Source organism: Triplophysa rosa, linkage group LG19 (genome assembly GCF_024868665.1).
Source record: "Triplophysa rosa linkage group LG19, Trosa_1v2, whole genome shotgun sequence".
NCBI lineage: Eukaryota > Metazoa > Chordata > Actinopteri > Cypriniformes > Nemacheilidae > Triplophysa > Triplophysa rosa.
The window spans coordinates 12,959,448-12,984,094 of NC_079908.1; the positions used below are offsets into that span (position 1 = coordinate 12,959,448).

Consider the following 24,647-nt stretch of genomic DNA (forward strand, 5'->3'; position numbering starts at 1 on the left):
GTTGTAGTCCACCAATAAAGCCCCGAGGTTGTATAATTGGCTCATGTGTCCTACCTTATGGCCTATTGTGTAACTGTTTGCACAATGTTCATAAAAAATTAGTCCCATCCAATGATGTCATCCCGACCATGTGTGCTTGATGACATTTTTTCCAGTGCTGTTGTCCATTGGTCAGGGGGTGGGCAAAAGAATTTGGACGGGTGTATAGCTTGTCAAAGCGTGATCTTTTTTTAAGTGGATTTGTGACAACCTAATGTTGAGTTCATAATCTTCCATCTGTTTTTTAGACCAGCTTGCTATTTGTTAAATAGGCTGTTAATCCAAAATGATAACGCATATAAGAACATAACGGCTCAGGGCACTGTCTCCCTGGTATTTAAAAAAATATAGGCTAAATAAGGCTATACCAAAAAAGTCCAATATATAAATTCTCCTATATTGTGCTGTTTGATGCTGCCTAGTGTGAATGTACTGTGTTGCTGAATATTTTGTTGATCTTTTGTTGTTAGAGCTTTTGGTCTCTAAAAACTGGGTTAATTTCAGGCGTAACAATGCACCCCTGTCTAAGCCCCGACCCCTCTAAGTTTTTTTTGTTGAAATGCCCTTTACTCAACCTATATTTGATGAAGCACACACTTTTAGTCTGCATGTCAAGTTTATTAATTTGCAAGCACACTTGGTGACATCATCTGCCTTGCTATGTTAAGGAAGAACACCAATTTTCCTTTTTTTTTTTTTTGTAACACAAGGTCTTATATTCCCACCTTAGTGTCTGTACCTACATTTAGATCTGCCTGTAGCATCTTCTCAATTACACTGTATAATATGTCAGTACACCGTGAAGGTCTCTCAGCACCTCTGGTCTGGTAAACAAGTCGTATGCAGGTCCATGGGGAGTAGAGCTTTGGGTTCACACTCCCTCACATAGACTGGAGTTATCACATGAGTGGGTTAATGCTAATAAAGTAACTGATGCAGAAATGTCTCTTGAAGGGTGATCTGGAAAATCTGATTGAAGCATTTAAGGTCCTCTTTTTAACGTTCTCCTTTGTGTAATATAACTCTGTGCCTCTCTGTGGCTTTATCTTTGTGAAGTTTTATAGACATGCTGTGTGGGTTGTGACCAATGTTGGTTCTTTAAATCATGTTCCAACATCCCTTTTATGGCTTAACTGTAGCTCAAAGTAAAATGAAGATGAAGTAGTTGTTATGGGTAAAGTAGGACTGGGTGTTATAGACCTTATTTTTGTGCACCTGCTGCTTCGTGTAGCTTACATTAATGTAGTCGGAAGCCCTCGGGGCTATTTCAACTTCTAACCGCCGTCACAAAGCCTCACTCTTCACAGACGCTGGTGTCAGTTTCCACATGAATTGAGCAGTCAGCCAGACAGCCATTCCTGGACAGTGTACTGGACAAAGCTCACATGTGGAGGGAAATCCAAAATAAAAAATGTGACGCGTCCTCCAGGAAACACCCAGTCTTTCCGTGTAGGACTTTTGTGAGGACGCCGACAGTGATCAGGGTGTGGCTAGCACAGACCAGCTTTGTATTTACCTTTAACCTGTAGGTTAAGGAAAAAGCGTTGTGAAACCTAAAACTGATGTAGATTGTTCCCTTCCCTTGTTTGATTGACATGCAACAAAAATATAGATCCATTAGTACTTTATTTACCTAATAATTATGGCTTTTATCCATAAATGGGGAGATAGAATTGCAAAAATGATTTTCCACATTACCAATTTGTCTAAGATCCCTGTCTTCCATTGTTTGAGAAACAGGTTGTCCTTCCTCAAACTCATGTTTTGCTTGATCTAGACTTGGCTTCACGCACTTCATACAGTGTTTGCACTTTTCAGAGAAGTCAGCCTACAATGGCTCACCTCTTTATGTCAGCATATTAAAATGGATTAGAAGATATGCGATATACCCAAAATGTGATACCAGGAAAGGGGACCAATCACTTTTGGGGGCGCCCGCATTGTTTAGTATCTACTGTATACAGTTACAGATTGTAGATTCTTCGGGGGCACTAATACACAATCGACCTCTGTGTCTCTTTCCACACCTTTTGTTTTCTGTCGCCATTTTGAATGATGAGTTTTGTGCAACTCGTGAGCCATAAAGTGGGAGTGAAATTGCCTTTTTATGCCATCTTTTGATTTCTTATTTTTCAAAAATATTCTGCATTCACGATATTGTTCAATATGGAAAGTCAAACCACCTTCAACCTTTCTCACATTATCACAGTTGATTCGCTATAGTTTAGAAAATGGTAATAAACTATGACAAGAATTCAGAGTTAAACTGTGTCAAAACAAATTCATTTTGATAATGTCAGATTACTTCAATAGAAATGTATTTAATGGGTTAGGTTGAATACTTGTCAGGTGTCCGCTGTTAAATTTAAGTACACAATTGGATAACACCAATGATTGTATAAAGAATTTTTGGTTATAATATGACACAGTTTTCTTTATTTTGCTATCCTCACTTACATGAATGAACTACAGAGTCCTGCACTCACTAGTAACAAATATTAAAAACTATATCCAATGATGTCGTTCTGACCATGTGTGCTTGATGACATTTTTTCCAGTGCTGTTGTCCATTGGTCAGGGGGTGGGCAAAAGAATTTGGACGATGTATAGCTTGTCAGAGCATGATCTTTTTTTAAGTGGATTTGTGACAACCTAATGTTAAGTTCATCATCTTCCATCTGTTTTTTAGACAAGCTTGCTATTTGTTAAATAGGCTGATTTCTAATATTCTATATATCGGCCAGTCCTGTTAAGAGAGGATGTATTCTGATGTTTCAAACAGTTACAGGTTATTTACTGTAATTTGGTGATGTGGACACAGGCCTCTTTGTTATGTAACTCTCAGAAGATGTGCAGAACCAGTCGCCCAAGTCTCATCCCTGACTCCGTCCAACCACTAACAGCACTACCACTCTTTATCTGTATGGCCTTCATTACAGTCTCCTTCAGAAGACAGATCACAACACTTCGAGCTTTGACTCGAGATAATGAATCAAAAGCCTCACAGATCTTCTCCAACAGCTGAATACGTGCCTTTAGGATAGGTTGAGTGCTCACCTGTATTATGTGAATGTAAAATGTACAAACATTAAAGTAAATTGAGATCTGGTCTGGTAGGCCACTTTGGTGAGGCCATAAACTACAGGTATGTGTCAGTCATTACTGTTTCCTGAATGTAAATGGTAAATATATACTGTAGGCTAAATGTAAATGGTGTAGTCAGGTTAACCGTTCCAGCTGCTTTGCCTTTTCTTAGAGATTCTGTCACTACACTTTACTTGCTATATCAGCTTGTAAGGTTCAAAGATCATCATACCTTTTTAACGGATTAGATTCTGCCATTATGCTAGGTCATGCACACAGCTTGTTACGGTCTTAAGAAATCTCAAATTAGAATAAACAATGTAAAGATGATGCCTTTTCTTTTAAAGAACCAAAAATGTCACTTCCAGAAGATGCAATGCAGAAATAGGTTGGTGAAAAGTTTGGGCATTCAGGTTTGTCCAAAATCAGACATACCATTCATGACAGGACTGATACATCTTGGGTAAAGGGAGCATTTATCTTTAGTTGGTTAATATGGAAAGAGATGGGGATAAGTCATTAATTCATTCTGGACTCATGCAGAGATTTTCATGATGTCATTGTCTCTTTGGGGTGTAGTGACTACATTTAAGGATATCATAGTATAATCTTAATCCTAATATTCCCATCACATATTCGCTTCCCTTTATCCTTCATAAATCATATAGAGCTGCTATTTTCTCGTCAACAATAGTGCTCGACCATCTATGGCTTTTTGTGCATACCAGGGCAGGTTTCGAGCAGGTTTTCTTTGTTCTTCAGTTTGCTTTGTAAAATGGGACGTTAATTAAAGGTGTCATGAACTGGGCTTGTTTATTGTTTTATACTGTTGTATGAGGTCTACTTATGACGTTCGTGTGGTTTTTACATTAAAAAACATCAAACTCAGTAAGTAATAGGCTATTTTCTACCCGGGTTTTGAGGCCGGCTTGACAAACGCTCTGTTTTAATGGGCGTGCCGCATTGAAGACTTGGAAGTAAACGCCCCCTGCTATGATTGGATAGCAGATTGCATAGTAAACTTAGTTGGAGCCTTCTGTGAATTTGGTTAGAGATGTAACGTTAGGTTACACATTCGCCCTATTCGCATTATCTGGGGACCTCGTGTGATTTATATATTACCTCCCCACATCTGTATTTCATGTGGCGCATTCGCACGGGATAAGTGAATCCTGTGATTTTACTCAAATTTACTGACTTATTTCCTGGATGTGATGGCAAGGCTTTGCGTATAGTTTGTATAGCCTATAGTTGTATGGTGTTTAATGATATCCGTACCTGTCAGCATTTGAGACCCGTGATTGAAAACAGGACAGAAGATCACCACGATCGCGGGTCTCAAATGTTACGAGAGTTTCCATGATAAATAAACAAACGGGAGACTCGGGAGAGGTAATTTATGGATATCACCCAGTACCCAAAATAATACCACTTCAAAACAGCCTCCATTATTCTCAAACGGTGGATAAAACCTTGAAATATGATATATGAGCCCGCCAAATCACAGAGATGCCGATTCGCACGGTACTAATATTATCACAGGACCTCGGTGTTAGTCAAAATATGGTAGGTAATTTGTAAGGGAATTTTTACTTTACAAATTACAGACATGGCCGATTCGCACAGGATTAAGATCACAGACAACCTCTGCAATTATTACAAATGACTAGAGGTCCCTAGGTAATACTAATCCCGTGCGAACAGGGCTCCGGAAATATCAAGCGATCTCTTGACAAAGCAATAGTGACGCATAGAACAAAAATGTTGTACTCGCATAAGATTGCTGCGCCATTTCTTTCGAATCCAATATTGACGGCACATCACTGCTTTTTAATTTTAGTCTCTCCGCAAATCCAGCGTTGACCTGTGCCTTGTTCACAAATGAATCCGTGGTAATGTTTTACCCACGTGAGCTGGACCGTCTTTAAAAATAAACTTCAACCACGCATTACTAATGTCGGAATCCGAAGGAAGGTTATGCAGCAACTGTGTTCTTCCACAACCAGGCACTGACTGCACAATATTTTGCGATCTTTAACGGCATGTTTATTGCTTGCTCGCTCTATCTGGTTCCATGCAATTTGTGTTATTTCAGTACTGTCATGCGCGAAGCAGTGGGCGGGGCTAGAGAAGTAGTCCTTGATATTCTTCTGTGGAGGCGGTGTTCAACCTATCAATGGTGCATTCCAGGACCTGGCGTTCGCTGAGCCTGGTGTCAATAACAGGGCGTTTTCAGTTCTGACACTTAAAGGATGTATGCTTGAATACGATTCCCTCTTATATAACAAAAGCTCTGGTTAATATTATGTCTTAATTCATCGCTCCTTTAAGTGGAAATGAAGATATAGAAAATAAACGTTGGGCAAATTAGACCATTGTTGAACCTGACTGGATCCCTCCCTGAACATAAGGTAGCCTTTGGTGTTTGTTTGGGATGTCTTTGTTGTGTTGGTAATGAGTGAAGCCATTTGTTCATTCAGTAAATAAAGAACGAGGCTTCAGTTTATACCATAAGAGACTTGTTTTTGTTTTTATGGGTATAGAGCTGAAAGCTTTCATGAGCAGGACCTTTTCTGTCCTGCCTGACACCTTTACATGTGTCAGTATTTTATATTGTAAATAACCTCTCTCTCTTAGAAAAAGACTAAATGGAAATCGAAGCGAGTACATGAATTTTGTACATTTTAATATTGTGATATACATTTTCCTGTTCTGATATGCTTATTCAAGAGACAGTTATTTTCATTTTCTGTCACTTGTACCAGAATTTCGCTAAGAATTTTAATGTCATTACACAATTACATATTTTAAACAAATACAGTACGTTGTTGTCATGTATCATTACCATGAATTTGAATTTTGATGAAAAAACCTCAATGTGCTGTTGGTGACCTGTAACCATCACTGTTGCTGTGCCCTCACACCAAATGGTCCAACAGTTTGAAATGGTTGCTATTATTTTGTTTACAAGTTGATGTTGTATGCTAAGCTACATACTCAAATGCTGTTACTTCCTTGACAACGTCAAAAAACACCCAGACCTTCCCCGCTGAGGCTCGGACTCCCAGGGTTATGTCATCTGAGAATGCTTTACAAACCAAATAAGCCAATGGTTTTGCTGAGCACTATTTGCATATGGTCTACTATACGGCAACACCACTATATTAGGGCAACTGAATCCATAATGAGGTCAAAGCATCACATTTCATTTTGTTCATTTCACTTTGAGTGTACACGCCACAGTGCTCTGATTGTGTGTGTGATGCAGTTCCTGTAGTGGTGTACATCTTTTAAATATGTAAAACTGTCAAATTTGGGGCAGAGGTTGTGAGAAATTACCTGAACAGTGAGCATTTTCCGAAATACTTCCCTGAACTTAATGGAACATGGTTTATTTGCTTATCACATTGCGCTTCCTGACAACAGAGTTCCTGAAATGAGATCGGATTGTGTGCTTTTAAATATTGGTGGCCTGGTGGAGTTCATATTTCTTCTATGTAGTTTGTTTATATGGCATTTCAAACAGGTTAAAGAGATTTTAAGGAACTTTTAAATGAAACACTTCTAGTATAATTCATGGTAATAATGAAGACATCCCTCAGTCCCTCAGGTAGTTTTCAGCCCATAAATAAAGTCTAATCTTGGGCGAGATTTCACAAATTACCATCATTTGTCCTTTAGATCCAGTTTAGTTTGCAGAGATTTGTCCTTATAAACGCCACTGCACACATATGTTATCACCAGAATGACAGTTTGATAAGATTAAAAAAACATATTTTTGTGCACTCATCTGTGCTGGAGTGCACACAAGAGTCAGTCATAATAAACCAAGCAGTTTTTGCTGAAAGATCGGATCTTATTGACCGTAGATATAAATAAAACAAAGCACAAACACACAGATGAACTCATTTTCATGACATCAGGCACATAGTTTTGTTTTTGTAAACATTATTTTAAAACCAACATGTTGATGCTCTCAACATGATGATGTTGAGGTCGTGGCCGACATTTTGAAACAAATAAAGCTTTGTGAAGCAATCATGTAATTTAAACAGTCAACTGATTTATCGCATCTAGAATAAAAGTTTGTATTTAAATAATATCTGTGTATTGTAATTTTGTATTAATAAACACAAAAACATATACATACCTGTACATGTGTATATATATTTAGAAAATATTAAGATGTATTAATTTATTTTTATTTACCAATAATTGAAATTATATATTATAAACTTTTATTAATGTTTAATATTTTCTTAAATACTGTATATGCGTGTATGTGTTTATAAATGTTATATTAAATATATATTATGTAAACACAAACTTTTATACTGGATGCAATAAATCGTGCTTAATCATTTGACCTACATTTAAATATTGTAATAATAATAGTAAATTCAATGACTTGTTAAAGACAATGAAATCAAAATTGGACTTAATTGTCTGCTATAATGTTAAAAAAGTTGACTACGTACTGTCAAATATCATGCCATGGCTTTTACTCAAAATCTCACTAGGATTATATTTTACATCTGACAAGCATCAATAAAATAGCATAAAAATATCTTGTCATTCATTGCTTTTCTAATATTATACAGTAGATGTTTTTCTAAGGGGACTTGCATCACAGAGTGATGTAACGCACCACAGAACCATGACAAGCCCCCTGCTGTTCTATCAAGATTGACTCTCTGCTATCTCCTGCTGAATCTCCCTTTTTCACCCAAGAGCCTTTCTGCTTTCAGCAGCAGCCATCAATACACTCTGCCCTGTTAAAGTACGTCCTCATTGTGTCAGACTGTATCTCTCTGACGAGAACAAACTTCAAGGTAAACATTCCCACCGGAACACAGATTTTACAAGTAATTGAGTATTCTGGAGATGATTAGATTAGAGCTAGAGGAGCTCATCAAGTTCATAATCACTTTTAATCGTATTCAGGCACACTGATTCCCCTGATCTGTCTTATTTTTGCAAATATTCTGTTTGTAGTTTGACATTTTCGTATTCCACCCCATTACTGAGTCATGCAACAGGTGTGACCCTCAAGAGGTTTAGCCTTTGTTGGTACTCGCGTCTTGGATTAAACCGGGTGTGATGCTCTGTGTCACTAGCACATTATGTTTGTCCTCTGAAATTGTCCCTTGACAATTGGAGATGGCAGCACTGTATTCATTTATATCTGAAGATGTTTTTATGTATCGCTCACCCCGTTCATAACTAGGATTCAGAATGAGGTTGTCAACTGCATGAAGCCCGATACAGTGTGACGTGTGCTTCCTGAAGTTCAGCCTCGGAGGTTAACAAGCGTAACGGGACACTCAAGATTTAGTCTTCGTATCCAAGTGCAGCTCCTCCATTTGATACCAAGCCAAACTGTTCATGCAGTTCTTACATCCATATCTGCTGTTACCAACTTCAGTAAGTCATGAAAGTGTTGTGCTGTGGAATTGGAGACTTGGGATTGAGTGATTTCTTAGTTAAGAATATGTCAAAGCTGATGCCGGTTTTTGCCACTGAATGTGGTTCTAATACGGTCCTGGCTGTTTAAATGGCTTATAGTCCCAGAATTTTTTTTTTTTTTGAAGGTTGAGAGGGTTTTCACACACACAGAGCTCCAGAACAAAAAGCACTCGACCTCTAAATGCAGCTTTCAAGGCTGATAACAGCGTGTTTTTAGCCTCACTAATTTTGAATCACCACGAGCTGTCGGGTGGAAGTCAAGTCAAGAAAATGGGAAATAAACACAGAACAACAGCTGCAAAACAGGATATTAGGGAACGACTGTACATTGTTGTTTTCTGTTTTTATGTATTCTGCACTATGTAATGCATCTGATCGTGCAATAACACCGTGTCTACACCGGACGCAATGACAACCTGCTTGTTCTTAATGGGTGTCGCGCCGCATCCAGTGTGGACAAAAATTTAAATTATAATGAGTTCTTTTTTGTCGTGTCTCGCCGGTCGCGTCCAGGGTAGACACGGTGTAAGGTCAGAAAATAAGATGTTTTGTTTTTGCTTCTGGTTGAATGTCAGGTGGATCTTAGAATTACATTTGGTATTTATGTGTATTTCAGTACACCCGGGTTTGGATCCCTGACCCAGAAGAGGTCTGGAAGGCAGCTGAAATCATCAGGGATTATAAGGAGGGAGACTCCATTCTTCACCTCAAATTAGAAGATGAATCTGTAAGTGAACACACTCAGTCTTTTTACCTTATATCAGCTTTTTTTGCATGGATTGGATTTGTTTGCTAAAAAACTGCTAGAGATCTGATACACTAAAGTTTTAAGTCACATTTGGGTGTGGGTTTAGAAATCAGATTTAACAAGTGCGAACACCCCCAAAAAATCACAAGAACTCCGTTTCTGTCTGAGCGCTATGATCAGATATGGCCTAGTTTTTTGCTTATGTCATGTTCTCCCATCTTTCAAAACATAAACATGTCAGACATCTTTTTGGTATAGACCAACACACCTTAAAATATTCTGGAAACCAAAAACCGCTATGGAATACACAAGTCAGATCTAAACCGTATAACGATACACATTGTGGAAGTCAGTCATTTTGTATTTTAGGTTCCAGTTGAATACGCAAATAGTCAGATTTGGGCTGACAGTATAAATTATAAATGTAGTCTTTATTTTTTTTGTGTTCAGACAACAGAAACCACAATGATGTGCCGTAAATCTATTTTTCTGCTGCCTGTTTGAACAAAGTAAGAACTTAAATCAGGTTAAACTGGAGTGATGAGTCATTTTAAGCCGACTGAGCAATTCTGGGTTTAGAACATCAGTCCCGACACAGCAGTTGTGAATTAAACCAGACTCTCTTGACAAGCCATCCGGCTCCACGCAACAGTTAATTACAATTACACCACAGTGAGGAAAATGTGTCTTATGAACCATTAATCATGTTTTGGTGGATAAGAAGAGGAGGCCCTTTGAGAAGAGGTGAATGGGATACTCTCAAGTGTATGATCAAAATATCATGTCAGGGGAAATCTGTGTAAATAAACCAAAAGATAGAATACTGATCTGCATGACTCATTGAAGCTTATGTTTTATGCTTCAATGAGTGAGACTGGAAAATAGACTTCTTGACATAAATATTCACTGTTTCTTTCTAGACGTTTGAATATGCAATTGGTCCCAAAGACAAGCTTCCGTTTCTTCGGAATCCTGACATTTTGGTGGGAGAAAATGACCTCACAGCTCTCAGCTACCTCCATGAGCCGGCTGTGCTCTACAATCTCAAAGTGCGTTTCTTGGAGTCCAATCACATTTACACTTACTGTGGTAAGTCTATTGTAATATTTTACTATATTTATCATAACTTTGACACAAAAGATCTTCCATTTGTCAATTAGTAATTTTAAATGATTTTTTTGTATGTTTTATATTGACTTTTTACTGTTGTGTTGAGTTTCTTTATATGATATCGTCAAGAGCCAATTAAGTATTTAGGAATCTACAAATAAAATAATTGGGTAACACTTTACAATAAGGTTGTATTTGTTAACAATTAGTTAATGCATTAGCTAACGTGAACTAACAATGAACAATACTTCTAAAGCATTTATTAAATTGGATTTCATGTTCATTTTAGCATTTACTAATATGTTATTGAAATCAAACATTGCCACTGTTAACATTAGTTAATTCACAATGAACTGACAAGAATATTTGAATTGGCATTTACTAACATTAACAAGACTGATAAATGCTGAAAAACTATATTGTTCATTGTTAGTTTAGGTTAGTTCATTCATTTACTAATGTTAAAGTGATAGTTCACCCAAAAATGAAAATTCTATCATCATTTACTCACCCTCTTGTTAATTCAAACCTGTATGACTTTCTTTCTTCCGCAGAACACAAATGAAGATATTTTAAAGTTGGTAAACGAACAGCGCTGCACCTATTCACTTCTATTGTATGGACACAAAACCAATGCAAGTGAATGGGGTCCAGTTAACAACATTTTTCAAAATATCTTCTTTTGTGTTCTGCAGTAGAAAGAAAGTCATACAGGTTTGAAATAACAAGAGGGTGAGTAAATAATGACAGTATTTTTATTTTTGAGTGAACTATCACTCTAATGAATACAACCTTACTGTGAAGTGCTACCAAAAATTGTAATAGGACTAGAAACAATGCACACGCATCAGATGGACATCATTGCAGTGTTGTATTGCAGTGTACTATTTTTTCCCCAAATAGTTACACTTTTAAAAAGCATTGTGTTCCCTTCCATTCAGTTGTATTTTATCTGTGTGTTTATGAAAGAAAGAATGCATCCTGTTTGTACACTCTCTAATCCTCTGTTAAGACTGTTACACTATACAATGTGCATAAAAAAACTGAATAGAGACACAAAATACCAGCAAATTGTACTGTGTCCAATTACAGAATGAAAAATGTGGGCTAACTTTAGCACATTTTCATAGTTTTGAAGATTTTTGCATTTCACGACTTGACAACTTTTAGGAAGTATTAATTCCCCCCAAAATATGGGATTTAAAAAAAATTATACAGTTTGATAAACAAATCAAATAGTTCAAATGACACGTTTAAACAATACTCCTTCACATTAATATGCCTAGATCGCCGTTTCATGTCTGTTTTCTCTGTTTTTTGGATTTTTCCTCCTAACTTTCTGGGGTTTTTTTTGTCTGGCTCTGGGATTCTCACAGCAGTTCTGAATGCTGCAAACAGATATCAAGGGTCACCAGATTTTACTGCAGGAGAACAAAGACAGTCTCGTTTTAATATACCTTCATTACACACGTTTCTACTCCCTATGGCAACCTGCTCTTGTAAACGGGCTAGTGCCATTTTGGTATTGTTTCTAATGTGGGTGTGCATATCCTATTGAAAAGTATTTTAGGAATAAAGTCTTTAGTGCATTTACATTCAGCTGAATGACTTCAAACAAAGTCATAAGAGTGTATGTGATGTACGCGATCTAGCCCAGCTCTTGTTTGCCTTGTTTTATTGTGGGTTTGGCCTGTTGTGCTTCGCAACAAATGAATGATCATATCTTTCAAAGCACAACAATGCCCATTGCGTCAGAATTCCTTTTTTTCCGCGTTTCTTTCCTCCTGTCGAAGAGTGACACGTCTTCTTGAGTGACACAGTTCTTGGTGTGACATCACTCAGTCATCATTTTTCATCATTTTTCCTGTATCAGTTTGATTTTATGTGATGTGTCTTCTTGACCTTGTGTATGGTTGTCCTCAGGGATTGTGCTGGTGGCCATCAACCCATACGAGCAGCTACAGATCTATGGAGAAGAAGTCATCAATGCGTACAGCGGACAGAATATGGGGGACATGGACCCTCACATATTTGCTGTGGCAGAGGAGGCGTACAAACAGATGGCCCGGTACATGCTCTCTTTTTACTGTCATGCGAGACAGAAAATGTTTCAAGAGTTTGTTTGCAAAAGGGGGCTTTAGGTTAACCATACTCCCTCTTTCCAACACCCTCCTGACATGATTGATGGGCAGAGAGTGTTTCTGATTGGCTAAAAATAATGCCTGTCTCTGACAGCCCTAGTGAGGGGTTCGGTGAGGTTTTAGTGACATCTATCAGGTAGAAGAAATGTTTAAGCTGCCTGTCGTTTTCTAATAAAGACAGAGTTTTAAAGCGTTGATCATTTCCAATGGTCGTAAACAGGAAATGACATTATTCCACTGAAAGCTGCGAGTAATCCCAAAGTTCAGTTGGGCTCAGTAATGGATTGGGTGGGCGGATAATCACTGTGCAAGCTGCATCATTCTTCCAACCTTTGTATTTGCGTGCTTTTTGTCGCTTGAAACAAAAGATAAAGCCATTTTCGCATCAGGTTTAAGCCTCAGCTACACATCCCACGCTGAGCCGTAATGACTTCTTAATGATTTGTTTAATGCCAACGTCCCAAAATAAGCTAAGAAGGAGGATGGAGTCAAAGATTGTGCTCCCAGGGTCAAAATCTTTTGGATTTGATTGGTTGTTTAATTTGGGCTTTACACGTCAGTTACACTGAATGACCATGTCAATTATTTAAGAGCGTGTCAAGCATCTCAGTGCTGTGTTTGGGTTTTCCTGAGGTAGCTCTTCAGGGGAAGCGTGTGCATGTGTGTGATGTGTACAGACTCCAGCAGAGACTGTTTGGGGGGCAGCTGAATGTGTTGATGTGTTTTTATTGAATATGTCAGAGTAAAAAGAGCCATTTAAAAGCACTAGACAGCCAACAAAGTGGGAAAATAGCCAGTGCTCTTGTGTAAGTGATTCTTGGTACATTTTCTGTATGAGAGAATCAATGTGCACCAATAATATCGTCGTCGCTGTCGGACGGAAATCTTGTTTCTTCATTTTTCATAAATCAGTAGTATTGGTCACCCTTCTTGTTCTTCCGTGGGTTTTGCAAATATTTAACCAATAAAAACCCTGCCCAAAACACAATAGAAAATATAAAGGATTTAATGGTTATAATGGGAATTGTATTGGTTTTAATGGAAACTATAATTGTGTCTAGTGGTATGCGATGGATCCTATTGGTGGGATGGTAAATCTTATTGGAATAGTGCCCAAAACACACTACAAAAATGAATTTTGTAGTGGTTTTAATGGAAAAAAGCTAATGGTTCATGGTATTTTTTTAATGAAACCATTTTCTGTGATGGTTTCTATTGGGTTTCTTTTGGGGGTTTTTTTAGCAGGGAAGTACTTTTTAACAACACACTGTTTAATTATAAAAAATGCTGTGTTATTTTTTACGTTTCATAAAGTGGCAGTATTGGAGACGCAAGCTTTCAGTCCGACAGCAATGATATGATAATATGTTAAACAGACTTCGTTTACTTCAACTTATGCATACAATCTCTCTATTTACATAAAATATGGTTATGTATATTTATGTATACAGTATGTGTGTTGTTTCTGCATATTAACCTGAACTCTCTCCTGCAGCGATGAGAAGAACCAGTCAATAATCGTGAGTGGAGAGTCGGGAGCTGGTAAAACGGTTTCCGCAAAGTACGCAATGCGGTTTTTTGCCACCGTGGGGGGTTCAGCCAGTGACACCAATGTCGAAGAGAAAGTGCTGGCCTCCAGCCCTATTATGGAGGTATGCTATAAAAATCAATCCTTTATTTATGCAACCATTTTGAAATCCATACGTTGCAATGACTGCTGTTGATTCTTAGTAAGTAGCCATGTAACAAGCAGGATATTCTCACAATTCAGTCATTTTCACAAAAATAAACACCGCCCGCATCTGGATCTCAATGACCCTGACTAAACAATTTAATGAATTGTAAATACATAAAGGTTAAAAGACTATTTCAAAGCAGCGCTGACACACTTGAGCTGAAAAAATCAACTCATGAATCGTCTGGCTCGAACCGATAAGCCGCGCAATAACACGCGCCCTTCAGGAAGATAATCTGTGTGCCAATGAGAGTGTTCAAATCTCAGGCAATTTAAAGACATCATTACAGTGGAAATGAGCGCTGGCTATACAAGAGCCTTTTAGGACTCAGAAACAGAGATAGAGATAGACGGACCATCCTATTGCTACCGTACATGTGATTCATAACATCCAAGCTTAATCAAGCAAATCATCTGAAATCCCAGCAATTACTGTGTTATGTCATTAGCCTCCTGCAACACAGGATTTTTTAGCTGCACCCTCTGTTGTGAAAGTCTCCCTCCACCCTTGCCGTGTTTTGTTATGCATCAATCATTGTAATTTGATAATACGACATGACTCTCATATGATTAACTCTTCTGTCTCCATGCAGGCCATTGGAAATGCAAAAACCACCCGTAATGATAACAGCAGTCGCTTTGGGAAGTACATCCAGATTGGTTTTGATAGGCGGTACCACATCATCGGTGCCAACATGCGAACATACCTTCTCGAAAAATCCAGAGTTGTGTTTCAGGTGTGTTGTGCGGGAAGGAGACATTGGGCTTTAACTACAGCTCTCAAAGCAAAATCTGTCAGTTTATCTGCAACCGTAAAGTGATAGCTCACACAAAAATGATCATTTACTCATCTTCGAGTTGTCCCAAATGTGTATAAATTTCTTTTTTCTGATTAACACAGAGAAAGATATTTGGAAGAATGCTTATAACCAAACAGATCTCGACCCCCATTGACTCCCATAGTAGGAAAAATGACTACATTTAGTAACTACAAAATTACTATACTTACAATTGTTGTTGTGTTGAACACAAAAGAAGACATTTTGAAGAATGTAGGACAGCAAACAGTTCTGGGGCACTTTTGAATATCATTGTAATTTTTCCTACTATGGGAGTCAATGGCGGTCGAGATCTGTTTGGTTACAAGCATTATTCCAAATATTTTTCTCTGTGTTTATCAGAACAAAGAAATTATACAGTTTTGGAACAACTCGAAGGAGAGTAAATGATGACAGAATTTTCATTTTTTGGGTGAAGTATCCCTTTAAAGTGATAGTTCACACAAAAATGAAAATTCTGTCATCATTTACTCACCCTTTTGTCATTTCAAACCTGTATGACTTTCTTTATTTCGCAGAACGCAAATATTTTGAAGAAACCGCGCCAGCACCCATTCAATTCTATTGTACACAAAACAATGCAAGTGAATGGGTGCCAGTTAATAACATTATTCAAAATATCTTCTTTGGTGTCCTGCAAAAGTCATACAGGTTTGAAGTTACAAGAGGGTGAGTAAATGATGACAGAATTTCCATTTTTGGGTGAACTGTAACTTAAACATGGCTGTTGTTAAAATAGTTTTCTTTACATGTTTTCAGGCTGAGGAAGAGAGAAACTATCATATCTTCTACCAGCTCTGCGCATCATCATCTCTGCAAGAGTTTAAAGAGCTTGCTTTGAGTAAGTGTCCTAAAAACCTCAATCAAAAAGAATAGTTATTGTTATAGTTACTAAAATCTTTTCGCCCCAATGTGTAGCCAGTGCGGAAGATTTTACGTTCACCTCTCTCGGTGAGAACATTTTCATCGAGGGAGTGAACGATGCTGAAGACCTGGTGAAGACAAGAGAGGCTCTTACAATGCTTGGTGAGGACCACAGCAATAAATCTAGCAATATTAGCTGTGTAGGAGTGAACGTCTAGCGTAGACATTTAACACGTTGACATTATGTAATGTGCAGGCGTGAAAGACGTTCACCAAATGAGCATCTTTAAGATAATTGCCTCCATCTTGCACCTGGGGAATGTGGTGATTGTGTCGGAGAGAGATGGAGAATCCTGTCATATCAATGTAAGTGCCAAACAAATTGCATGCTTTGTGTATATTATGTTATTTGTTTGACGGCTTCAGACGACGTTCCCACGTTCATATCACACACAGGCAGTTTTCTAAATGCTGTAATCTGATTGGGTCGCTGCTGTGCAATTTACTCTACATGAGTCAGAGCGTTTTGCTTCCCAGCAGTCACAATTACATTGTGTGACGCTTTAAGGGATAGTTCACCAAAACTTTTACTCACCCTCTTGTCAATTCTAACCTGAATGACTTTGTTTGTTCTGCAGAACACAAAAGAAGATATTTTGTAGAATGTTGGTAAGCAAACAACGGCGGTAGCCATTGACCATTGACGGTTTTGTGTCCGTACAATTGAAGTGAATGGGTACCGCCATTGTTTGGTTACCGGCATTCTTGAAAATAACTTTTTTTGTGTTCTGCAGATGAAAGAAAGTCATACAGGTTTAAAATGACAAGAGGGTGAAATGATGACAGACTTTTCATTTTTGGGTGAACTATCACTTTAAGTAATGCTTTGCATGTGTATTAAATGTACTGTCCTTAATAACAATCCCAATCTCTCTATGGGCCTGCAGAGGGACGACACTCACCTGCAGCATTTCTGCCGGCTGCTGGGTATAGAGCAAGAGCAAATGGAGCACTGGCTGTGTCGTAGAAAACTGGTGACCACCTCTGAGACTTACGTGAAGAACATGCAGCACGCCCAAGCTGTCAACGCCCGGGACGCTCTTGCCAAACACATCTACGCACATCTGTTCGACTGGATCGTAGAGCACATCAATAAATCCTTGCACACATCCACCAAACAGCACTCCTTCATCGGGGTGCTGGATATCTATGGGTAAAGCTCGTGTTTTTAGGAGGCCTGCTTGTATAGATTTAGAAACTCATTCGTGCATTGTCAACTAGAGGTATGTGTGTCTCAAGGGTTGAAGCCCTTAGCAGAAAACTAAGAGTCAGCTTTACCATGAGAGTAATTATTTCCTCACAGAGGAGAAGCTCTATTGATTAGCATTAGAGTAAATGCGCAGAGAATGACAGGGTGAAAAATGCATAAAGAATCTGTAACTTGCTCAGTGTGTTTTCGGGAAAGTCTGAATGGTTTAATCTTTTAACAGGTTTGAAACGTTCGAGATCAACAGCTTCGAGCAGTTCTGTATTAACTATGCCAATGAGAAACTCCAGCAACAGTTTAACTCGGTCAGTAGTGAATGACAGTTTTGGTCTATATGTGTAGTTGTGCTTGGGTCATTCCTGTTATGCGTTACATTTTCATGTCCATTTCCTTACTGACATTATCCTCAAGAATGTGACAACCGACCTTGTTTGGTGAAAAACATCACATTCGCAAACACACAAACTTACTTACTTAAGAGTAGTGCACCCAATAACAAAAATTCTGTTATCATTTACTCACCCTCTTGACATTTTAAACTTTTATGACCTTCTTCTGTGAAACACAAAAGAAGATATTTTGAAGAATGTTGGTAACCAAAAAATTTGGTCCCCATTGACTTCTATTGTATGGACACAAAACCAATGCAAGTCAATGGGGACCACCGTGGTTCGGCCACCGACATTCTTCAAAATATCTTCTTTTGTGTCATACAAAAGAATGAAAGTCATACAGGTTTGAAATGACAAGAGGGTGAGTAAATGATTGCAGAATTTTCATGTTTGGGTGAACTATCCTTTTAATAAAGTCAGTGATGCTCTTTTTGAGACACTTTTTTATCAAAATACTTTAAAGGAATAGTTTACCCCAAATTTAAAATGATGTCATCATTTACCATCATGCAGTTCAAAACCTGCATTTGACTATTTCTTATGTGAAACACAAAAGAAGAAATGTCTCAGTGGTTTTGTGTCCATAAACTGGAAGTCAATGTTGTTTGACTACCCGTGTTCTTTAAAATATTTTCTTGTTCTGCAGGAAAAAATTAATTCAAGTTTGGAATGACAGGAGGTTGAATAAATAATTTTGCTTCTGGGGTAAACTGTAACTTTAAATTACAGCACAAGCATATTGGTTTTGTTAAGTGAAAAGGTTTTGGATAACAGGAATGACACACATTCAATATATTTGATGCTTCATGTGTATTATATGTGATGCATACAGTTTCTATTAGATACGACACACTCACTTATTATACGACTTTATTTTACCCTTCAGCATGTGTTCAAACTGGAGCAAGAAGAATACATGAAGGAGCAGATACCCTGGACGCTTATAGATTATTATGACAACCAGCCGTGCATTGACCTAATTGAAGCCAAGCTCGGTATCCTGGACCTTCTAGATGAGGAGTGTAAGGTGAGTCTGTACCAGAGGGAAAACAGCTGTCAGAGGAAAGATAAAGAGAATTGGAGAGAGGCGTTATCTAAACGGGTCTCAGAACAGAGCAGCTCATTTGGTTTTAAACACCGCTGAGAATGAGCCGATTGTTTATTCACTTCATCCAATCTGCCGTTAACAGGTGCCTAAAGGAACAGATCTGAACTGGGCCCAGAAGCTGTACAGCAAACACTCGGCCAGCGGGCATTTTGAGAAGCCCAGGATGTCCAACAGCTCCTTCATCGTGGTGCACTTTGCAGATAAGGTAGGTGCAGTTTAGATGAATCATATACATCTCACAACGGCAACACTCTTTGTTTTTTAAGTGGATCAGTGTCATTTTAACAACAATGGATGAATGCAGTAAATCTAGAGCAGGATAAGATTCCACGTCCTGTTTAATGTTGTTAAACAGGCCCCAAATGTTGTAAGGTTCAGGATGTTCTGGTTTGTGTATTTTCTATTTGTCCAGATCACAGATCTCAACATTACAGCACAGCTGGATCAGAAATTAAACATACACGATGTTACATGAATGTCAAAGAGATGCATCGTTTTTGAGGAATAGTTTAACCCCTTTGCTTTCCTGTACAAACCTGCTTACTAAACCTTGTCACCAGCTAGTAAAAAACATGGCTTTTGTGTTTTTACACATTGAAGAATAGCTCAAAAATAGCACATGTTGTCCGTGACAGGTTGAATATCAGTGTGATGGATTCCTGGAGAAGAACAGAGACACTGTCTATGAGGAACAGATCAACATCCTCAAGGCCAGCCAGGTGAGCACTGGATAGATTCTGTTTTTTTAAATACACAGGTAAATTCACAAAACAAAATTCTTTCTCTGTACTTCTTATTTCACAATTCATTTGTGCAGTGAACTTTAGAAAAGATTCTTATTTTTTATGGATATTTGTGTATTTTTGTTTCATGATTTTATGGTATTGTTTATTTATGCATTCATTTAATTTGATCTTTTATACAGTACTTTGGTTTTCTGTAAACATTTTGAAAATCAAAGATAAAAACCGTGGAAAAGATTAAGAGACTTATTTCAAAGACCATTTTCCTGATTTTTTTCTGAATTGACTATATATACTGTAGGTATGTGTTTAGGTAAAATGATCATTTGTGTTTCATGCTGTGAACAACTAACAATATTTCTACCAAATTTCAAGTAAAATATTTATATTTGCATTTATTTGCAGAAAATGAAAACTAGAGAAACAGGTCAAAATAACAGAAAAGATGCTCTGTATTTTTCAGACCTCAAATACTGCAAAGAAAATTCACTTTTAAGCATTACAACAGTTATATACACTATGTACATGTATTAAGGAAAAGTTCAAAAATGTAACTTTAATCACAGTTTTCATGTGTCAGTCTTTCACATTACTGTTGGGTGGCTTTGTCACTTCTGAGGTTTGATTTTGTTGAAATACAACACTGGACTGGAATGGACACAATACATCAAGAAATGCTGATTAAATGAAATTTGGAATGGTCTCTTAATATTTTCTGCGGCTGTATACAGCCAAAATACTGTTGTGTTTTATGGTGCGAATTATTCTGCATAGCTAAGTTCTGTTCCGTCATTGCTCAAGTTTTGTTTATATCAATCGACAAAAAACAAAAAAACCCAGCTTGAGTCATGTTACACTGCTCCAGTCTTGTTTCAAGCTCGGCCAGACCTCTGTTAATATCTCACACGTCCTCAAGCCTGGGTTACTGAAATCACACTTGACCTCATGTTTTGGTCTCTGACCTGTTTAAGCGGTTAATTGACTTAAAGTTTGTTTGTCAGGCCAACAGAGTTCTGACCTTGTCCACACCTACCAGCCACTGTATCCGTCATGCCGCACGATAAACAAACAGCACGATCCATCTTAAGTGCAGAGATTTAATAGGATATCCATCGTCTGTGTCAATACTGATCTTCCCTAATGTTTTGTCCTGAGGTTTCTTGGCAACAGAAAATGCAGGAATGTGCGATGTGAATTTGCAGAGCTCAACTACAAATACTGTCGAGTTCAAGATAAAAACACTTTCTGTAGGACCTTTTATAAACAGTATACTTTTATAGCATTTATTACGGAAAGCGCCATCTTTAATTTGTATTTGTATGGTTTAGTAGCTGTTTGTCAGACTAGTCACTTACCAGTGACAACCTTTCAATGGTGTCATCTGTATTCTGTGTCAGATTCCTGACTTTTGGCAGGATTCTGATCTTAGTGATGCATTAATACACAATGTACAAGCCATGCAGTGGATGCTCAAGCTGTAGATTTTAAAGCTCTTAAAAGTGCTTTGCAGTGCTGCTGGAGAGGAATGCAAATTTTACGCTAGACTAGCTAGAAAAAAGTGTTCTGAAGGAAACTGATATTTTGTTCCTCATCTTAGCGTTTAAACATTAAGCACCTTATTTGTTTGTCAAGGTTTGTAATAAACTAGAGGACAAGTACCAACGGATGTGCTTTTTGTACAGTTCCAGCTGGTGGCTGATCTCTTTCAGGATGGTAAAGATGTTGCCGCTACCCCATCCTCTGGCAAGGCCTCCCGGGTCAACGTCCGGCCCGCCAAACCCCAGCCAAAAGGTCACAACCGTGAGCACAGAAAAACCGTAGGCACCCAGGTGAGGCGTTGCACAGTGCTTGACCACCAGGGCCAGATTTAGACATCCATATATGTGGTGGATAGTTGACAGTTTGATAACTCTTTGTTCACGGTTCCTCTCTTTCACAGTTCAGAAACTCGCTACATCTTCTGATGGAAACGTTGAACGCAACCACTCCTCATTACGTGCGCTGCATCAAGCCCAATGATTTTAAAGAACCTTTTATGTAAGTTCAATGTGCTGTATGTTTAACTGTGTTTGGTCCAGCTGTATAATGTATTCGTTTAGTTTTCTTGGCCTGAAATAGAGGAGTATAACACATTTGTAAAGCTTTTTGAGAGTCATGCTGGTATGGAGACATCTGATTTGCTGCAAGAAGTTATCAAACTGACCTTAGTTGCACTTGGAGTTTCCTCCATGAAACATGAAAGCTCCACAAATAAGTAGGATAGGATACCAGGTTACGTCGAATAAAATGAAACTAGATTTATTGGATCAAAATTCAATCAGATTTGCTGATTACCTGTCGCTTGCTATTTTTTTCATTAAATCAGTTGAACGAGTGTAACTTCGTTGTGTTACATCGTTGTGTAACATTCACCAAATGTAGTTGTTTCAAAATAGATACAAGCAACCAAAATTAGAATCCAGTGCATGTTATGTAACAGACTATTATATTTGTCTGCTTTTTACTGTGTTAGACTATGTCTAAAAGTACATTAAGTACTTTTATTTGTTCATTTTTGCCGGAAGATTCACAATTCTGATAAGGTCAGGCTCTTGTTTGGTTCTGTTTGTCGTCTTTGCAAATTCCTGAGCACAAGGGTGCCTTCAGGGATGCTAAATTAATAGAGTTTGGTCAGTCACATGCTTTTTGAACGCATAGTCCCAATTCTTAGTCTAACATCCTCCAGTCCCCGTGTGGACTGTAGTCTGTCAATGCCTCTCTCACATGAAATGTGCTCTATGCTCAAGAGAAAGATCCGGTAGGTCTACAAATTTGAAGAATTGTCAGCCTCTTATTGTGTCAGTAAACATGGTCATTTTGGTTTTAGAAAAGAATTCTCACTATATCGCTGTTTTATCCCTTAGATTTGATTCTAAAAGAGCTGTTCAGCAACTACGGGCATGTGGAGTTCTCGAGACGATCCGCATCAGTGCCGCCGGATATCCATCCAGGTAAAACAACTACAAATTCTTTGTATAAAATAAACTGTCTTATGGCATCTAGGAAGTGGAGACACGTCGAACACTGTCTACCTCATGATATGGAGCAAACACATTTTTTTTTTTAGAAATGTTCTTTTTAAGTAAAGTTTTAGGGTATTGTGCTCTTGATTTTGGCTAGAACCTTTAGATTAGAGCAGGACTGAAATGTCAACATACGTTTTTCGATATTCTGTCAAAAAGTTACATTTTCTTTCTCCTTAGGAATTTGTATGACTTAAAATTGATCAAAGAGCACTCAGATTAATGTTTATGGAAATCTGTACCTAGTGATTTAATATGATGTTCAATCCGGAGCTCCTCACATCTTATGCGTGTTTTCAGATGGACATATCCAGATTTCTACAGCAGATATCGGGTTCTCATGACAAAGAAGGACATGACCATTGCGGATAAGAAGCTGGTCTGTAAAAACCTACTGGAGACGTTGGTCAAGGTAAGACCAGTTATAGTGTCTGGTTAGAATCTCAAAGGCTCCAGGGATTGTACTATTACTTTTTCTGCAAAATTTTACGAGCTTGATCTAAGGCACTACCAACCACAAGGTACAATTTTGACATTCATCATATCTCCTTAAGGATCCAGATAAGTTTCAGTTTGGAAAGACCAAGATTTTCTTCAGGGCCGGTCAGGTGGCCTATCTGGAGAAGCTCCGAGCAGATAAGTTCCGCTATGCCTGCATTAAGATCCAGAAGACGGTGCGAGGATGGCTGCAAAGAATTCGCTACCGCAAGATCCGCAAGACGGCCATCACCCTGCAGAGATACGGTCGGGGTTACCTGGCACGGAGGTGAGGAGGACCAAAGTGTTTCTAGCAAACAGCTGAAACGTGTAATCTGCTAAGGAACTTAACAAAAGCATTCTATTCTCTCTCATGCTCCTTCAGATACGCCGAGAGACTTCGTCTCACCCGTGCAGCTCTCATTTGTCAGAAACGGTCTCGGATGGTTCGGGTGCGACGGGAGTATCTCAAAACCCGTCGTGCTGTCGTCACCATCCAGGCATTTGCCCGTGGCATGTTCATACGCAGACTATATCAGGAGGTACTCACTTTTGTAATTTAGCTTTCATTTTCAAAGGCCTGGTTACATCAATAAAGGCATGTTTTAATTTTCATTCTGTCTGTTCAGTTCATGCTCCATCACAAAGCCATTATCATCCAGAAGGCTGTGCGTGGTTGGCTTGTGAGGAAGAAATATCTCCGCGCTCGAAACGCCGCCGTCGTCATCCAGTGTTTCTATCGCCGCGTGCGTGCCAAGCGTCAACTTCAACAGCTCAAGATAGAGGCCCGATCGGCTGAACACTTCAAAAATCTCAACGTGGGTATGGAGAACAAGATTGTGCAGCTGCAGAAGAAGATGGATAACAAGGTACAGGATGATTTTGGGTTACATAAACGATTATAGGGGTCACCAAAGATTGTGACATTTTTTGACATTTACTCATCTTGTTCTCCTTGCAGACCAAAGAATATAAAACTCAGAGCGAGCAGCTGCTTGTTGTTAATACTTCTCTGGGATCAGAGGTTGATAAGTTGCAGAAGGAGCTGCACACCCTTCGTAGTCAGCAGGGTCCCAGCACTCAGGTGGTCTCGCTGCAGGATGAGCTTGAGAGGTTGAGGGCGGAGCTCCAGGAAGCCCACGCCCAGAGGAAGGTGATAGAGCTGGAGTTCAGCAATGAGAAAAATGATCTCGAAAAGGTGAGAATGTTTTGTTAGGTGAGAAGAGTTTTGGTTACTTGTTCGTAGTTTTCGGCTTGCTGCAGTGAAATTTAATTCTTTGAGAAGGAAATGGATAAATATGAATAAAAGTTTACACTGTACCTTTTATTCGAGATAATGTCTGTCATTCCTAAATAATTCCGTAATTTGTTTTAATGGAAATTCATTCTAACATATATATTTTTTTGTTTTGTTTTAAAAATGTATATAAATATAGTACTCCGTTAGGACACCTGTGTGAACTATAGAGAAATGCATATATTTATTGCAAAAATAAAAATCACCCAACACTAACTGCTTAAGAATAATAGCAAAAATGGCTAATTTTTGTGCAGATATTACATATTCTGTTG

The 24,647-nt window shown here is 38.4% G+C and overlaps 1 protein-coding gene across 4 annotated transcripts in view; it reads left to right on the forward strand.

Moving 5' to 3' along the window:
* Positions 1 to 24,647, forward strand: part of myo5b (myosin VB) — a 37,709-nt gene that overhangs the window by 3,095 nt on the left and 9,967 nt on the right. For all 4 annotated transcript variants that reach the window (XM_057360445.1, XM_057360444.1, XM_057360442.1 and 1 more), the window contains exons 2-22: positions 9,206 to 9,316; positions 10,258 to 10,426; positions 12,371 to 12,515; positions 14,084 to 14,240; positions 14,917 to 15,060; positions 15,922 to 16,003; positions 16,081 to 16,188; positions 16,283 to 16,392; positions 16,974 to 17,239; positions 17,517 to 17,598; positions 18,572 to 18,712; positions 18,876 to 18,998; positions 19,429 to 19,512; positions 21,219 to 21,365; positions 21,476 to 21,573; positions 22,440 to 22,526; positions 22,899 to 23,010; positions 23,153 to 23,364; positions 23,461 to 23,617; positions 23,705 to 23,944; positions 24,037 to 24,273. In XM_057360445.1, the coding sequence (XP_057216428.1) occupies positions 9,206 to 9,316; positions 10,258 to 10,426; positions 12,371 to 12,515; positions 14,084 to 14,240; positions 14,917 to 15,060; positions 15,922 to 16,003; positions 16,081 to 16,188; positions 16,283 to 16,392; positions 16,974 to 17,239; positions 17,517 to 17,598; positions 18,572 to 18,712; positions 18,876 to 18,998; positions 19,429 to 19,512; positions 21,219 to 21,365; positions 21,476 to 21,573; positions 22,440 to 22,526; positions 22,899 to 23,010; positions 23,153 to 23,364; positions 23,461 to 23,617; positions 23,705 to 23,944; positions 24,037 to 24,273 (3,012 nt within the window). The remainder of the gene's footprint in view (positions 1 to 9,205; positions 9,317 to 10,257; positions 10,427 to 12,370; positions 12,516 to 14,083; positions 14,241 to 14,916; positions 15,061 to 15,921; positions 16,004 to 16,080; positions 16,189 to 16,282; positions 16,393 to 16,973; positions 17,240 to 17,516; positions 17,599 to 18,571; positions 18,713 to 18,875; positions 18,999 to 19,428; positions 19,513 to 21,218; positions 21,366 to 21,475; positions 21,574 to 22,439; positions 22,527 to 22,898; positions 23,011 to 23,152; positions 23,365 to 23,460; positions 23,618 to 23,704; positions 23,945 to 24,036; positions 24,274 to 24,647) is intronic.